Raw genomic sequence first — 17,222 nt, 5'->3', positions numbered from 1 at the left:
GCAAACTTATTTAATGTGGAATGGAATGCATGACAAATAATGTGTCAAGATTATGCATAAATCTAAGATTAAACCTTGATGAAAGCTAACCAGACCTTCCTGACAGGTCACAGTTTGACACAGCTGTTTAGTTAATATGAAAATATGACATTGAAACTTCATGTATATTTGGTATTTATTTAGAGTCCTTTTGTGTATACATAAACAGCTATGGCTAGATGAATGTACAGAACAGCATCATGTTCGACATACAAAGAATGGCCAACCAGGACCTATTCGAAGGCACCAATCCTAATGGAAATAGTTTGATTACAAATTAAACACACACCACCCAGAACAAGGCTAACCAAGTGCCTTTTATGATGGAAACCTGGAGGTGACTCAAACACCATTACATTTTCATACTATTGTTTCATGGGTAAATTTGGTCTGGGGATTCAGTAATACACAGCTGAGACGTTACACAACAACAACACTTCACTGAAGCTGGTCCAGGTGGTTCTCATTTCTGGAATTCAAAGCAGTTTTTAAAAGTCTGGAAGTCCGTAGGGACCAGGTCTCCGCAGGAGGCCCTTGCCATTCCACAGTCACAGGTCACTTCTCAGTCAGCTCTCTGAGCCTCACAATCACTACCAGCTGACTGATATGTCGTCAGTCCTCCTGGGCCAAGCAGGGCCAGGCCGGACAGTCAGTGTACAGGAGCACTTCTTCACAAATGAGCTCAATCAGTCCAGTCCAATCTTTGAACTTTGCACAGAACAGTATTAACAGCTTGCAACAAATGACTCGAATGGTAAGATGTCTCTTTACAACCCTTAAAGGCTCATGTTAAGGCATCTGGTTTGCGTTGTGAACTTGGAATCTGATCCATTTGTGGCAATCTTAAAGGGCACTAGTCCAGGTAGGCACTGGTTTGATATGGGCCAGAGAACATGTACATGTGAGAAAAAAACAACATACTTACATGCATATTTACACGCATTCTCCATGCAGTATGAAAAATGTCACAATATTAGAAGATACAGTATTTGTGGCTCATAGTGGCTAACAGGGGTGATCGTGATTGCAAAATAGCTGAACAGCGCTGGTATAATAGACATTTCCAACCGTGAGAATAAAGTAATCTATAATTAATCAATAAGGCACGAGGGGATGTGGTATACGGCCAATATTCCACGGCTAAGGGCTGTTCTGATGCACTATGCAACGCAGCGTGCCTGGATACAGCCTTAGCCGTGATATATTGGCCATATACCACAAACCCCAGAGGTGCCTTATTGCTATTATAATCTGGTTACCAACATAATTAGAGCAGTACAAATAAAGGTTTTGTCATACCCATTGTATATGGTCTGATATATGATATCATTCAGGGCTCGAACCACCCAGTTTATAATAGAAAATAAATGAGAAGGCCCTTCCAAATACCTTCAATTCAAACCGAAGGAGCAATGTTACTGTTAAAACATTTATATATAAAAAATAGGGAAGCCAGAATGGCATAGCTAAAAGCTGAATTTCTCCTTTCCAAATTCTAAAATCTTTATGGCAAATTTTTGCAGTGATTGTTTGTGATCTAGTGGTATATCACTCTGGAACATCCAAGGAAAGCTTACACAATCAACAACATTTCTAACTCTCTGCACTCCATGTCACATAGGTGAAACATTCAACATATCAATCCCAAACTTCCACTGAAGTTCAGATTACTCCTCCGACTAAGGTGCACTAAAACTAATCTCCTCAGAGAACGGTCTCTTTCTTTCTAATGTGAATGTTTGGTACTCTCTCCTAATCTATTGTGTAAAATAAAGTTTAAAAAAAACATACAAAAAAATGTTTGTGAACATCAACCATGATAAACATTCATGATTAAAAAAAAAGTCCTCTCCCATTCGTGGGGAGAGGGAGACATGTCTTCGGAAAGGGGCTGGTGCACTCAGGCCATAGAGGGTTCTGGTATTGTGTGCAGCCCCTTCACTCAGCCCAGTGGTTTGTGGGAGTTTGTGGTGAGAGTGGTTGACATAGTCTGGGGGCCCCTGGGTTGGCCCCTCTCACACAGGCCCTGGGTAGCTGTAATGGTTGTTGTGCTCTGCATCGGCCATCTGCAGGCTGGGTTTGCGCTCCAGTTCCTCGCTCTCAGCCGTCTCTTGGCTGGAGCAGCGGGGAGGACGCTGCTTGAAGAAGTCTGATACGTAGCGCACCTGTAAAGAGAAGAGGGACATAGTGTGGGTCAGACAGAGTGAGAGGACCAAGGGCAGGGCTAGAAAGTATGATTGTATATGTCTGGTTGTGGAGGGCACCATGCAGCTGCTCCACATCTGACAGGAACACACAGTGCGCTGCATAACCCCTCCAGCTCTCTAACCAGGCCAGAGACATCATAAAACATTGGGTCTGGGAGGGTCCCTAATTGCATACAGAAAGAAGTCTGAAATACGAACTGAGGCTTCGCTTTTCAATATGTATCCCCCACGTCTCCGAGACTTCCAAAAGGCGTTGCTGAAAGAGGTTCGATCAAAACAGGGGACTAGGAACAATAAAAAGCCAGCAGGCAACACTCACGTTGAGGATGGCGATGAGAGCGCCTTGGAGGAAGCCCACCAGAACGTCGCTCCAGTGGTGCTTGTAATCAGACACGCGGGTGTAGCCCACGTACACCGCAAAGGCCACAAGGAAGAACTGGATTGTGGGCCGGAGGAGTCTTGCCCACTTAGCCCTCAGTCTCGCCTGGACATACAACTAGAGAGAATGAGAGGGAGGAGATGTTTTAGTTCTCTCATAAGTAGAGCTGTTTTTGTAGAACATTTGCCTTTACTGCTGATTGAGGTCATTTGTGGTTTTTGTGTTGTAGTGAACCATCTTACCAAATAAGGCAATGTTATTTGACTGTAAACTGGCCCCAGTTACACTAAGCCTACCATCATGCCTCAATGAATGTCTGAAACACAGCATTTGTTAGTAAATGTTTCTTTCATGTAAACAGTGTGCAAGTCCATTCTTCAATTGGCTATGTAATATGAAAGCATGTTGTTTAGCTATTTCACAATGCTAACCATCACATCATCAGTACATGTAGACAAACATTTAAAAGGCAAGAATGTATCTTTAAAGAGTTTGCCTTTTCATACTAAATCAACTCCCCAGCAAAAACAGATTTGGTATGCTTAAAAATCGCATAAAGCGTGAAAAGGTGTTGAATGTTGATCTAATTTATGCCTACGGACTGAAAACCCTTTTCACAGAAGAGGAGAGTTGCTGCCAGAATGTCTATCTGGCGCGCTCATTTCTCTGGGCTGCTACCAGGCTCCTGCCGCAGTAGGTGTGTTAGTTGGCATCCATGCATGCCCTCCTACCACACACACACACTCTATCTCAGCATTCAACACTGTAGGACACTTGTAGGGACAAGGAGATATGAATCACGTATACTAGGGAACATCAAAGGGCCTGTGACATGACCAAACAATGACTAATTGCTTTGATTGGCATTGAGGGCCGGCTGTCTGCTCGAGGCGCCTGCCTGCTCTGTCTGTCCATAGACAAGGCCCAGCACACTTGAACTGGATTACTAGAAACAGAACACGGGCCTTCATCTCCAGTCAATAACAGTCCAGTCCAGCAGGGCATTAGCCTTTGTGTCCAAATTCCTCAGCTGAACTTCTGACTTGCCCTTATATGTGCACAATCCCTCTCTGTCTATCCTGTCCTATTCTGAATTTCATATTTTCCCCATGAATCCTGTTTCAAATGGAGAGACATTGCATCAATTGACTCCCCTTGAGACTGCTGAATATGAGGATGTGTGTGTGTGTAGTTTACTCACTGCTAGAAACAGCATACAGTACATCCCAAAGGAGGAGTGGCCAGAGTAGAAGGACAGCCTGGAAAATAGAGAGAAAACAAATATGTTGTTAAAACCTTTTTCTGTCATGGCTGTGTAGAGGCCACAGTGGATGTATTCTGTGTTTTTCTACCATAGTGTAAAGCAGTGGTCACCAACCCTGGATCTAGTCCTACAGCGTATGCAGGCATTGGTTCCAGTACAGCACTAACCACTGGCATTGAGCATTGCACATATCAACAATATTTCCCTGACACCCTCTACTTCAGTAACTACCTGGACTCAGTGACGTGCCGAGGATTGCCGGTGCAGTTGATATCTAGCACGTAGCCTTTGCAGACCTTGGGGTTGCAGACGGCCATGAAGTTGGGCCGAGGGCGTCCGATGGAGAACTTGGCAAGGTCCGTCAGTGATTGGCTGACAGCTGCCCCAAACAGAAAGGTACCCAGCACCTTGTAGAGTGCCGCCACGTACCCGTTGAACTCAGAGTTAGAGTGGATCCTCTTACTGTAGACGAGGTAGGCCTCTCCTGATGATATCTATCGGAAGAGAGAAAGAGGCTTAAATTACATGCAACACTCAAATATGACAGCTAATATCTGGTCCACTGGCTGCTTATAGAAATGGCTCTTTGTGAGACTGGTCTGTAATCAGTGTAGTAGATGTTATTTAGCTCACCTAGATGTCAGCAAGGAAAGTATAGGGAGGGACTCACAATGATGACAGTGCAGGAGATGGTGACTGCAGCCAGCAAGCCGTGGGTGATGGTGTCAGGTTTGAGGGGGTACTTGATGTCCTCATCGTCACAGTACACACCCCTCAGGTAGGGCCGGAACACAACAGTCATGATGAGGAAGGGCAGAGCGGCTATGAGAAGAGAAAAACGACAGGCAACTCGTTAATTCACTTCAACAGATAATTTTATAACTGTTCGCAACACTGATATGCTCCCATTGATGACATAATTTCATACACTTTTTTCCTTCCAGCACCTGAACCAGCAGGATGAGAATGTTCTTTTCTTATTTTCTTCTTTCATTAATTCACTTCAACTACCAACATTGATTATTCCTATAATAAAGGGTGATAAAGTACACCGGGAATGATTGATGATAATGCTGTTGATCCAAGCTAACATACAAAGATTTTATGGGAGCATTCCATCTGTGAAATAACAGATATTTTCCATTTCCAGAAACCCAGACATTACATCACTATTCAATCTGGGAGGTTAAATGTTTCTTCAAGGTTTTCTGAGTAGATTTTTTCCTCCTTTCCTGAAGACCTTTTTTAGTGGAACAACGCTGTCCTGAAAATATACTACATTCATAGCCCAGAAAGGCACCGCATACCAAAGCAGAGCTCAGCACACATTGACGTAGGCTGTGAAATGTCATGGTACATCCGCACAGTAAGGGATTAAAAAACAAACCGTAGACTCAGATGTACACCCCCACCCCAGTGCTACTCCTTAGAAAACTGACTGATGTGGTGGTGTGCACAAACAAATATATCCGCTCAAGGTTACCGAGTGGATGGAAAATGGCCTTGAGACGTTCGGAAACGTCTCCAAAACCACACACACTCTGGACATGTGTGATGCAAAGCCACAAACACACCATGAGGAAGGCATTACACGTTTGTTACTGTAGTTCCTGTTGATACACTTAATGAATAATGCTCTTCCTAGTCTGCAAATTAAAACAGATATGTGAAAAATACTTCATTGGCACAACTGTTAGGAATGTATTTTTTCTCTTCTCCTACAAGCCTGGAGCTCTTTTGTGTAAAACCAGGAGTGGAACAAAGACCTAGGGCATGTGTGAACTCTCCCCACCCTGAAACCCTCCAGTCAGCTCCCCTACCCAGGATGGCAGACAGCCTTGAGCATATAGAAATGTCATGAGTCTGCATACTAAATGAAAGACAAATACTACATACACTGAAAAATGTTGTTTCAAAAGTATACATTTCTCATTCACTCCCACCCCTCCTCCCGTCTGAAGCACGCCTGTTAATGACATAGTTCCAGGCCAGTTTCCAGGCAGAGTAACAGATAGAGCCAGGAGAACGATGCCACACTGAGAAGCTAACTGATGAAAATAATAATGTTGGATCTTAGACAGTGCTAGTAAAGCTGAGGCTCTAAATCGGCAGGGTTTCTCTGCTCTCTGAAGACATCTGTCTAGCTTATGTGTGTACAACTCCAGTCTCAGCATTGCAGCCCTTTTCATTTGTCCCTGGCAGGCTGGCAATCATAGATTGGTTTGCCGCCAAGAAGTCAACACATTTGCACCGCAGGGAATGTTCTAGACAAACTACATTTAAGGTGGTGAGGACACATTCACTTGGACAAGGAATAAGCTTAGAGAAGAACAGGGTATATCTATCTACCTCTATCTATGTCATGTGTGGTCTGGTTGACATGATTCCTACCTCACATGAGATGAGGAACGGCATTGTTTGGTTACATTTGCATGGCTATGCAGAAAATGTGCCTACTAACTAACTGACACCCTCCTCCTCTAAACAAAGAGAGCCATTGGCTGTGTGGAGGATGCCAAGGACAACAGTAAATACTAGAGCCTTTGTGTTCCTCAGAGAATGAACAAATGGCTACAGGATAAAGACGTATCAGTGTACACTGTGTCATACCGTCTAACCTTGCTAATAGGTTTCAGACACGACAAAATGCACAATGAGACAAACATTGGAGAGAGAAACCTCAACTAGAGATAGAAGATGAGATTCATAAAAGCTACAGTCCCTTCAGAGATTTCTTTCCACATTTTGTTGTGTTACAGCCTGAAAATTGATTAAATTGAGATTGTGTCACTGATCTACACCATAATGTCAAAGTAGAATTGTTTTTTAGAAATGTTTACAAATCAATAAAAATTTAAATCTGAAATGTATTGAGTCAATAAACATTCAAATCAAACTTTATTTGCCACATGCGACAAATACAACAAGTGTAGACTTTACCGTGAAATGCTTACTTACAAGCCCTTAACCAACAGTGCAGTTCAAGAAGAAGAAAATATTTACCAAGTAGGTTAAAATAAAAAGTAATAATAAAAAGTAACACAATAAGAATAACGAGGCTATATACAGAGGCACCAGTACCGAGTCAGTGTGCAGGTATTCAAGTATTCAACCCTTTTGTCATGGCAAGCCTAAAGTTCAGGAGTAATAACATACTTAACAAGTCACATAAGAAGTTGCATGGACTCCCTCTGTGTGCAATAATAGTGTTTAACATGATTTTTAAATGACTAACCCATCTCTGTACCCCACACACACAATTATCTGTAAGGTCCCTCAGTCGAGCAGTACATTTCAAGCACAGATTCGACCACTAAGACCAGGGAGGTTTTCCAATGCCTCGCAAAGAAGGGCACCTATTGGTAGATGGGTAGAAAAAAGCAGACATTGAACATCCCTTTGAGCATGGTGAAGTTAATAATTACACTTTGGATGGTATATCAATACACCCAGTCACTACAAAGATACAGGCATCCTTCCTAACTCAGTTGCCGGAGAGGAAGGAAACCGCTCAGAGATTTCACCATGAAGCCAATGGGGACTTTAAAACAGTTAGAGTTTAATGGCTGTGATAGGATAAGACTGAGGATGGATAAACAACATTGTAGTTACTCCACAATACTAACATAATTAATTCCACTTTGTAACAACAAAATGTGGAAAAAGTCAAGGGGTGAGAATAGTTTATGAAGGCACTGTACATCTACAAAAAGGGTCCGTTGCCTTGCTAGCCTTCTGATATTAGTTCAAGAGGAATTTATGTTTATTACATGTAAATGCTAGAACCCACCATTATGAGCACCACAGAGCACCATTATCACCACCAAACAGGTGCCACTTAACTGGCTGATATTCCATATAGGAACCAAGTGGCAAGCCTTTGTACCCAACCAGCACCAACCATTTGCGTGTGTGTCAACACCAGCAGCTGTAGCCCACCTGCCAGCCAGTCCATGTTTCCCACCAGTACAGAGCTGTTGTGGCAGTGTTTACACAGTGGAAGAAGGCCTTGTGAGGGAATAGAGACCCAGAATAAGTCTCAATGCCCCCAGGCCCTCAGCACCTCCATCCTGTCTGGTGGTGCCATAAGACAATGTGGTCATCCATAACATCCTGAGGGGATGCAGGGACATTGTGGGACAAGTGTGATGAGGCTTTTGAATGGCAATTCATTGGCCCAAAATCCTGCCTCCAGCGGGCATGGGAAAAGTCAGACAGAATCACACCAGAATGTCAAGGAACAAATGTCTCCAGCTTCCTTTTCCTCCTCCAAGTCCACACAGTGCTGGAAGCTAATCACAGAAAGAGTGGAGGACAAGAGGTTAGTATTTCTTAGCTATTGTGACTATTCCTCCATCTCCCCCAGATCCAGTTTCCACGATAACATGTGTTTGGTTTCTGGAGGAATATTTTGCCATTGTTTTGTTCCAAACATCTGAGCGGAGTGTAACTTAATCAGGATAGGCTGATGAGCTCTCTGGAGGACACTAACTATCATCACCATTTCACTTCTGAGTTCATCATAAAAGTCCCTTTGAACGTTTCTACAACATATTCTTGATCTTTCATAATGTAACTTGCTTTGGATAGGCACCAGCTGTCAAAATTCTCAAATATATTCAGTAAAACAATATTTACCGGGAATATACATGGCCGTAAATGTCTAATAGAAACAAACTTGAGGGCTACTTTGTGCAAGGCTGTCATTACTGTACAGTGGGAAATGTTTTCAACAGAAAGATTTCATGTCAGTCTCCACACACACACACAGCCATTAATTACAAAATCCTATTTGGTAGGAATGTTCACATTTTGCAGGCAATCGAAAACAGAATAGAAATGCTGGAAAACTCAAGGCTTATTGATGCATGTATCTGGTTTGCATAGCCCATATGAGTAAACTTAGAATAGATACAGCAAGTACTGTGAGCCTGAACACTGGTCTGGACCTCCAGCATGTTGGAAGTCATGGTAAAATGGTTTGTTTGTGCTTGATGCTGTGTAACAAAATCCGTGCTGCAATTGCAATCCTTTTAAGACAATCTTACAGAGTAGTCGGTCAGGACCGTTAGTAGTGGCTAAGTAAGAGAAAAATGTGATGCAAATTCCGAAAGAAAATGTAAATTGAAATACTAGTTCCTATAAGCTGAAAGATGGAGGGAATGTCAAAGATGGAGGGAATGTAATTTTAAAATAGATAAAAGTAACAAGTTTCAGGGCAGAGCACAATAACACATAGGAGGGGAGAGAGTCAGGGTTGAATCTGAGACAAGCACACATAACTCAAATATTTGTACAAAACTCTCCCATTAATATCAATGCATGAAAGTTGCACATAGTCTATCTCAAGTTTGGATCTAGCACTTCATTCGATATAGAGGCAACCATCATTTCCTTCACGCTGCCATTAGAGTAGATTGGGTAGAAATCCCTGAATGCTTTGCCATGGTGTACGGGGGTAGGCAGTGCAGCTGGCTTAAAACGAACCCCCCGTCCTAGGCTTCTTAGGTTGTGTACATCTTTATATTCTGTACTCATAACGCTGCATTTATACTGCAGACATCACTTTTAACAGATGAGACAAATCTAAAATTCAATATGAATATCTAGTATGGTGTTGTGAAGTAGGGATGTCTAATAAACCTCTACATAGGATGAGACTTCCAAGCCTCTGAGCCCCAAAACATGCACACAGACAGACAAAAACAAACACAGCCACACTGACCAGACAAAAACAGACGAAAATAGGTCTCCAGGATACCACAAGAACATTTCACCACCCAAATTGACAGTGAACTGCATCTTTACAGGAGGAAAGAAGGAAACTGTCTTTTAACCGACCAAATGAAAGTCCTCACGGGAAAAGGTAGAATAATAGAGGAAAGCATGTTTGAAGGAGTGTAATTCGCTCCATGAGGACCATGAAAACACCTGACACTACAGTTGGAAGGAAATTAGGCCCTGCTGGGAATGCTGCCTGTGAAAGATCTCCTATTTGAGCCCATACTTAGGCCTTTTGAAGTCACAGGAAGCAGGAGTTCACATTTCCAGCCTCAGATTAAGGAATCCCATTTGAATAGCTTTTAGTCACACTTTGAGAAGCGAACGCTCCTTTTTCTCCTCTACCTTCACAATCATCTTCAATGGTTCTTAAAATGGGGTCTTGCGGAACAGAAATACAAGAGAGAGGTAAGGCAAATGACTCTTGAAGACGAGGGTTTAGACACAAACACATGGAACAAAAGCTTGAATTAAAGCTAATCCAGCACCTGCTCAATGCCATTGGATATGCATAAGCGATGGAGAGGGATTAAACTACCTGGCCTCTCTGAGCTGAGCAACAGAAAGGAATTATATTCCATCACACCACTAATTTCTCTCCTCCTTTGTGCCCCTCATTCTCTTATTTAGTCTCTCCATCTCATTCACTCTCGGTAATTCCTTCAATCCATGTGTCCTCCCACACTCTCACACTCTGTAAATATAGAGGTCTGAATGGAGCCAGGTTTTTTTTAGACAGCTGATTACATGGGATGATTGTGGCCATAATCTTACTGGAAGCTAAGAACCACTGAAAATCGTCACATCCTCTATCTCTCTGCACAGTGGAGGGCAGGATTGGGGTCAATACCCTTTCAATCCAGGAAGGGAATACCATTTACAGCAAAATAACCATAGAGTCTTTATTGAAAATACATTGCTCTTTTTCAAATCTTGCATTGGAATTTAAATGTAAATTCATGCCCCTGGGTGAACTAATGGAGGGGTCAGAGCCTGGACTCAAACACCTGGATCATTGTACTGCCCAACTCATCTGGACCACTGATTTAATTAGAAAAGCATTCTCCACCTGATACTACACTGACACTGCACTATAGACCAGAGCCTGTCCCTGCCTTTTACTCTGTGGAACCTGCACTGCTTTAAGGAAGGCCGGACAAAATTATTAAAACATCCAGCCCGGGTTTTCACTGTCCTTTGTGCCGATTATTTTTGACTTGACTGGTTCAGACCGGAGAGAATGCTTTCCTACAGGGTCACAGCTGGGCCATGTGCTAGAACACTCTCTGCTTTATTGGGATTGGATGGTCTGTCTTTCCACACTGCGAGGGTCATCTTGTGACTCTTTCTCCAGTGACTCTTCTCTGTCTCTCATTCAGTGCCTCTACTCTCTTTCTCCAGTGCATCTCTTTTTCCTTTCCTCTTAATGCCAATACTCGTTCTATTTCTCTCTCTTTTTTTCTCTCTCTTTCACCCAATGTCTAATGTGTGGACCAGGGTCCTTCTCCCAGCACCACAGTCGACCTTGGCTAGACTGACTAATGTGGAAGGTATGTGCTGGGCGTAAAATCTCATTCACACGAGGAATGCCCAACTTCCCCTGTCAGTCACACTAAATCCTGCTACCCTTTGCCTTCTAATCCCACTGTTGCTCTCTCGCTCTCCTCATCATTTACGCATTCTGAGCACCAAGTAGTGCGGATGGAGGGCAGTTAAATCTGGTCTGGAGAATAGTCTGACTTTTGTTAGATCAAACAAATAGACCAGGCCACACATATTTTGATTATACATCTGGGAGCTAGATTTATTAGTATAGTAGGCTCATGGTATAAAAAAAACATTAAATCCCTAAAATGTAGATACTGTTTATATGGTCATATGTTGTGAAATCCATGTTACAATACTTCACCACACAAACCCATCTAAGGGTGTTAGTCCACCTCTTCTACTGTTCATTGAAATGTCTTCAGTTTCCATAACATAACTAAATTGGGATAACCATTTCCTGTGCTGTCATCAGTACATTTCTCATCATGTGGAAACAGTTTGAGAACTCATGACAATGCCTTTTCACAACCCAACTGGATGAGAATCCTGAATCCCCTGAGATAAGCTACATATTTTCCTTCACAAGCCTCTTTCAACCACTTGAAACTCAAGCGCGGTCAGGTCAAAGAACATGGGAACATTTTATTGAGTCAAATCTGATTTAACATGAAGAGAAAAGCTTCCTTACAGATGGCACTAAGATGAAATGCCATAAACTTCCCCTTGTGGCATTCATCAAAGGAGAAGGCACACCGAGTCATTCACTGATAGCACAGCTTTTCCTTTGCTGTCCTGCACTCACTTCCTTGGTACTGCCAAGGATACTCTGCTTAACAATGCTGTGCCTTTGAGTATGAGAGAAGGAAAACAAAAAACATGGCAAATCTCCCCAAGTCCCATGGCAAACCAGATGACTCCTCCTCGTTTCTCCTCAGTAACCGGGCCAAGCCCTTGGGGGGGTCGTATGGATGTGGAGACCTAACACAACTCTGAGTCATTCACTCACTCATATCCTCTGTCCTCTCAGCTGTCTCCGTGTTTGATTAGTGTACAACAAGGGAATAAAAATCACAGCAGAAAAAAAACATAACCCTCTGGAGAGTGTGTGTGGTGAGTGTAACCTCCGCCTTGCTGGGGAGGAAATGTAGTCATCATACGTTGCTCGGAATACACTTCATTCATTAGAAACAGCACACAGCGATTCATATGGCCTGAAACGGAGTGCATAGAGCACAGCTGTAAACGTAGACCATGCTATTCTGCTCTGCTGGCCTCTTTGTAGTGCTACCTATGAACACTTCAGACAGGGAGATGTTAAACCCAGCCGTTCCTCTGTGCAATAAGCCAACACCCACTGTCTATTTGTGCTGAGTGTAGGTTTACACAGACAGAAGAGAGGGAGAGAAAGAGGGAGAGGGTGAGAGTGGTGGGAGTCAGGAGCCTATATTAAATGTCAAACTCAAGCTTAAACTAGGGTAGATATTTGAGTATCACCCAAAACAGGTAACTATAGATAACTTACTAGCCGCTAAGGCCATCTAAGACAGAGAAAGAAATCTCTCTGAAGCATAGCGTCTTGTTTAAGGAACATCTAATCCCACAGTGAAATCCTGGCATGGGTGTTCCCTGGTTGTAAAGCAGGGGGCTTGTGAGGCCTCCAACTAGTGACTTTGAACCTGCCTCTGTCATTACTAATCACACACCTCACCTACCTTAAAGGTCAAATGCAGCCGTTTTTATCTCAATATCAAATCATTTTTGGGTAACAATGAATTACCTTTCTGTGATTGTTTTCAACAAAAAAAGAAAAATGCTTCTTAGTAAAGAGCATTTTCTCAAACACTCATTTTGACAGGACTGTCTGGGAGTGGTCTGAAATCTGAAATCTAGCTGTTATTGGCAGAGAGGTTTGGAACTCTTTCTTTCTGGTCTAAACAGGCTGAAATTTCAAGCGGCCTTTTCAAACAGCGCTTACACTAACAGGGCATTATCATTTTTGAACAGTATTATTCCAACCTCAGTGTGGATCCATATCAAACACAGGAAATCACATTTTTTGACTGCACTGGGCCTTTAAGAACACATCAGCTGTTGATAGTTTGACCTGCACTAGGCACTGGGCCTTTAAGAACACATCAGCTGTTGATAGTTTGACCTGCGCTAGGCACTGGGCCTTTAAGAACACATCAGCTGTTGATAGTTTGACCTGCACTAGGCACTGGGCCTTTAAGAACACATCAGCTGTTGATAGTTTGACCTGCGCTAGGCACTGGGCCTTTAAGAACACATCAGCTGTTGATAGTTTGACCTGCGCTAGGCACTGGGCCTTTAAGAACACACCAGCTGTTGATAGTTTGACCTGCGCTAGGCACTGGGCCTTTAAGAACACATCAGCTGTTGATAGTTTGACCTGGGCTAGGCACTGGGCCTTTAAGAACACATCAGCTGTTGATAGTTTGACCTGGGCTAGGCACTGGGCTTTTAAGAACACACCAGCTGTTGATAGTTTGACCTGGGCTAGGCACTGGGTAAGATAAGCAATTACCTGCTTTATTGCTCTGTGATCACATCTAGCTTAGTGTAATGTCATTTAAATGGAATAATAGCCTACGTTTATTAACAAATTATTTATTGCAAACCTTCATTTTTTTGGTGAATTTTTGTTTCATAATCTTAAAAACACTAGTCATTGTCCGAAATTGAACACTGAAGGTTCCAGAGTATTCCAAACATGTAAGTACCCCTACCCGACTACATTGACCAATTAGCAAGTGCTGACATGAAGAACTGGAAAGATAATGATTTGTGATATTGAATTGAGTTCCAATGATTCCACTCTACTTTTAATTTAACTGTGTTGTCATGGTAACTCAACCTAACCCCTATGCATTAGCAGCAGGGTCCGTTTAACCCCAGGGCCAGCTTTAGAGAACAGAGTCCTGGTCTGAGAGCACACCTGCAGAGAGACCATGCAGAGAGAGCTAACCCTGGGGAATGGATAGCAGCTCTTTGCGGTTCTGGCTTGTTACCATTCATTCACACTTCACAGTAACCTTTAATAATTAAACTACAGACCACACCACTGCACACTCCCTTTTTATCAACTTCCCCACACCATTGTAGTGATTCAGTTTTATTCTTAACTCTAACAATGTATGTCCTACGGGAAAGCCAGCAAAAACATTGTCATCATAGTATTGCCATGGAATTGGGCAGTGGAATGCGTGAAGACATTTTTGTGGTGGAACTAAGGCCACACCATAACGGGTGTGTTCCGTGCCTAAAAACTATTTTGTTAGGATCAGGAGCATGGATTTGACTTACTTCTCCTTTCTTTGGAGGGTGCATGGGGTGAGGTGGGTCCTCTAAATTTGACCTAGAGATTTTAAGCCAAGGCTTGTGACATGGTGGGCTTTAGGAGGATTGGTGAGCCAGCGAGACTCTACGTAGCAGTCGGTCTGATGTTCTCACTTCTGGAGAAATCCCATGGTGGGATGGATGATATCCTGAAAGCCTGGGGATGCTGCTCTGGAGCAGGTCCCAACAGCATTACCCATTCGGCGCTCTCCTCTCTGGGGCCCTATAAAATCTGCGATGCAGAGAACGTGGACAGAATCACACAATCCATACATTAAAATGGAATTCAACAATATAAAAAACATGTATTCAACTTAATCAACTAAATGTATTGAAAAATAATATATTTTTGGCCAAGTTCGTGAGAATGCATCAGCGGTTCGTATTTCCTGTAACTTTCTGAAGAGCCAATAAGAATTCCCTGTGTGTGGTGAGCCCGTTTACCACTTTGCGTAGCCGTTAGCGATGATGCTAATGAAAAGTATTCTGGTAGATGGAAAGGCTTTCCCAAAAACCGCCAAAGGCCAGACCATCACGAAATCATAGTCTGCCAATGGTAAGTGCAGTTATCAGTTTACAGTTATCATAGCCCCCAACCACACTCATGCAAAAGGACTGAACGGGCCTGGAAGAGATGGGCAATGTGCTAAATAATAATGAGGAAGTCAGAGTGGATGATTGTTGTCATTGTCAAAATCCAACAATGTATTTCTTTAGCTTCGCCTAAAATAACTGGAACATTTTCACTATAATTGATTCATTGTCACAACCTGCACTTTAAATGCCCAGCCAGAGTTCATATTGAAGTAATTCAATATTGAAGCAGCTGGCCTGTCAAGCTGCTTCAATATCCTTGAAAAGGAATTGAGTGTGGAAAAGAGGCACATTCTTTGAGAGATTTTGGGCAAACCAAATATTGAGGAAACTAGTGAGGCATATCAAATTTCCATAAACAAACATTGCATGATTTTACAGAGTTTCAGGAAGCTCAAACCCAGTCAGTGCAGAAGGAAAAGGCCCATCACGAGAATGAGAATTATCAACGAACGATGCAAAACCAATAACAACGATAACAGCCATGGTGTGTAGGTGTAATCTGAGTTTGACTGCTGTCAAACATCAAGCGCGTCACATGTTAAGGAATCACGACAATATAATCCCAGCTACCTGGGGTGGGAAATCTTTAACATTCTAGTAATGGGGTTTATCCGCGTTGGGTCTGAATATGCAAATTATACAGACCTAAATGCTGCGGTCACAAAATTCCAAGATTAGAATTTTGTAGTTTTACCACTGTGATTCAATAACAGTGGTAAAAGTCAAATGATTACATCCTACAAGGACTTTCAAGCCTGATGTGAAGAATTCAACAACAGAGCTGCCTTGTATACGCAAGGGCAAATAATTATCTTCCAAGTCCAAAAGAGTGCGTCCGAATACAAGGTCATTCAATATCTGATGACTTGCTTGTTTTTTGCTAGCTGTGTCATCACTAGCAGGGATGTAGATGGGATAGGCCTATTCTCAGAACATGCTCTTCATAATCTGCTCCAAAAACCTATTTCCTGGAATGGTTTACGATTTATTTGGTGTGCATTTGAATATCTCTTGCATGTATTTTAGATGTGTGTCCTGTATAGATTTATGCGTGTTTTATTGCCTGATAATGGTTCAATACATATTAGTGTTTTTTTTTTATTAATTATATATTTTCTGCATGTATTTTAGATGTGTGGCCTGTGTGGTTTTATGCTGTTTACACTCCCCTGCCTGAAAAGTAGCCAGATGGATCTATTATTCCTTAAGTCGTTTGAAACTGCCTACTATTTGTGATAATCTTCATAGTTATGCTGCCATAAAGAAGCGAGAGTTGCTGAAACAAGAACTAGCCAATGTTTGCAGTGGCGGAGCACTCACTGCACAGCAGCCTCTCAAAGAGAGAGGGAGTGGCAGCGTAGGAACATATTGTCCGTACTCCACAAATAAAACATATTAGGCTCCCGTAAATTGTATGGTACGTGTGAGATACGTTCATAATAAGCAAGCTATAGACTAGGGGTAATTCCAGGATAACGGAATTACGCTTTGACTCAGTTTTTTCACTTTAAAATATATGCCAAAAAAAACCCATTGATTTCAAAAGTTTAACAAACCATTGATTTGGTTTGGATTACTTTGAACAATTTCCACTGACAATCCTTTAAAAAATGCATTTTGTGGAAGAACTGTGCAGATGCCAACTTTGGTAATGGAATCACAGTCAAATCTCCCTGAGGTTTTTATGCGACCACGTTTTCCAAAAACATTTATATAAGATCCAAATGTCTGCAGAAAGAATGTGGTGTCAGCTACGAAATGGCACCTTGAGTTTGAAACAATCTCTTTTGGCTATTGGACTACAGTAAGTGAAGTGGATTCACAAGTTTGGACAGCAGAGCACAATAGAGTACAGTGCAGTACAATACAGCTGTACTGTAATGTGCTGTCCAAACGTGTATTTCACATCTATGATAGGTTCAGATTTGGTCCAGTCGGTGGACATTAACATCAAGGCCAGGGTGGACTAACCAAATAGTTTACCTCCATGGACGTCCAGTGTTGGTGGGTGAGGACGCTGGTTACAGTAAGAGCTGGGAGAGGTGACATT

At 42.4% G+C, this 17,222-nt stretch overlaps 1 protein-coding gene across 4 annotated transcripts in view; it reads right to left on the bottom strand.

The window, feature by feature from the left end:
* Positions 1-157: 157 nt before the first annotated feature.
* LOC110524325 (phospholipid phosphatase 2) overlaps positions 158-17,222 on the bottom strand; it is a 28,372-nt gene continuing 11,307 nt past the window's right edge. For 2 of the 4 annotated variants that reach the window (XM_021603864.3, XM_036978073.2), the window contains exons 2-7: positions 14,543-14,807; positions 4,560-4,711; positions 4,121-4,383; positions 3,827-3,884; positions 2,566-2,742; positions 158-2,204 (exon numbers count right to left, since the gene is read on the bottom strand). In XM_021603864.3, coding sequence (XP_021459539.1) covers positions 2,055-2,204; positions 2,566-2,742; positions 3,827-3,884; positions 4,121-4,383; positions 4,560-4,691 — 780 coding nt within the window. In that variant the 5' untranslated portion in view covers positions 4,692-4,711; positions 14,543-14,807 and the 3' untranslated portion in view covers positions 158-2,054. The remainder of the gene's footprint in view (positions 2,205-2,565; positions 2,743-3,826; positions 3,885-4,120; positions 4,384-4,559; positions 4,712-14,542; positions 14,808-17,222) is intronic. The other 2 variants (XM_021603863.3, XM_021603865.3) reach the window with 1 other exon arrangement.

The sequence above is a fragment of the Oncorhynchus mykiss genome, chromosome 5, assembly GCF_057628025.1.
Source record: "Oncorhynchus mykiss isolate SJ-2025 chromosome 5, ASM5762802v1, whole genome shotgun sequence".
NCBI lineage: Eukaryota > Metazoa > Chordata > Actinopteri > Salmoniformes > Salmonidae > Oncorhynchus > Oncorhynchus mykiss.
The sequence above is the reverse complement of the archived record's forward strand: the minus strand, read 5'-3'. Positions and strand labels throughout refer to the sequence as shown.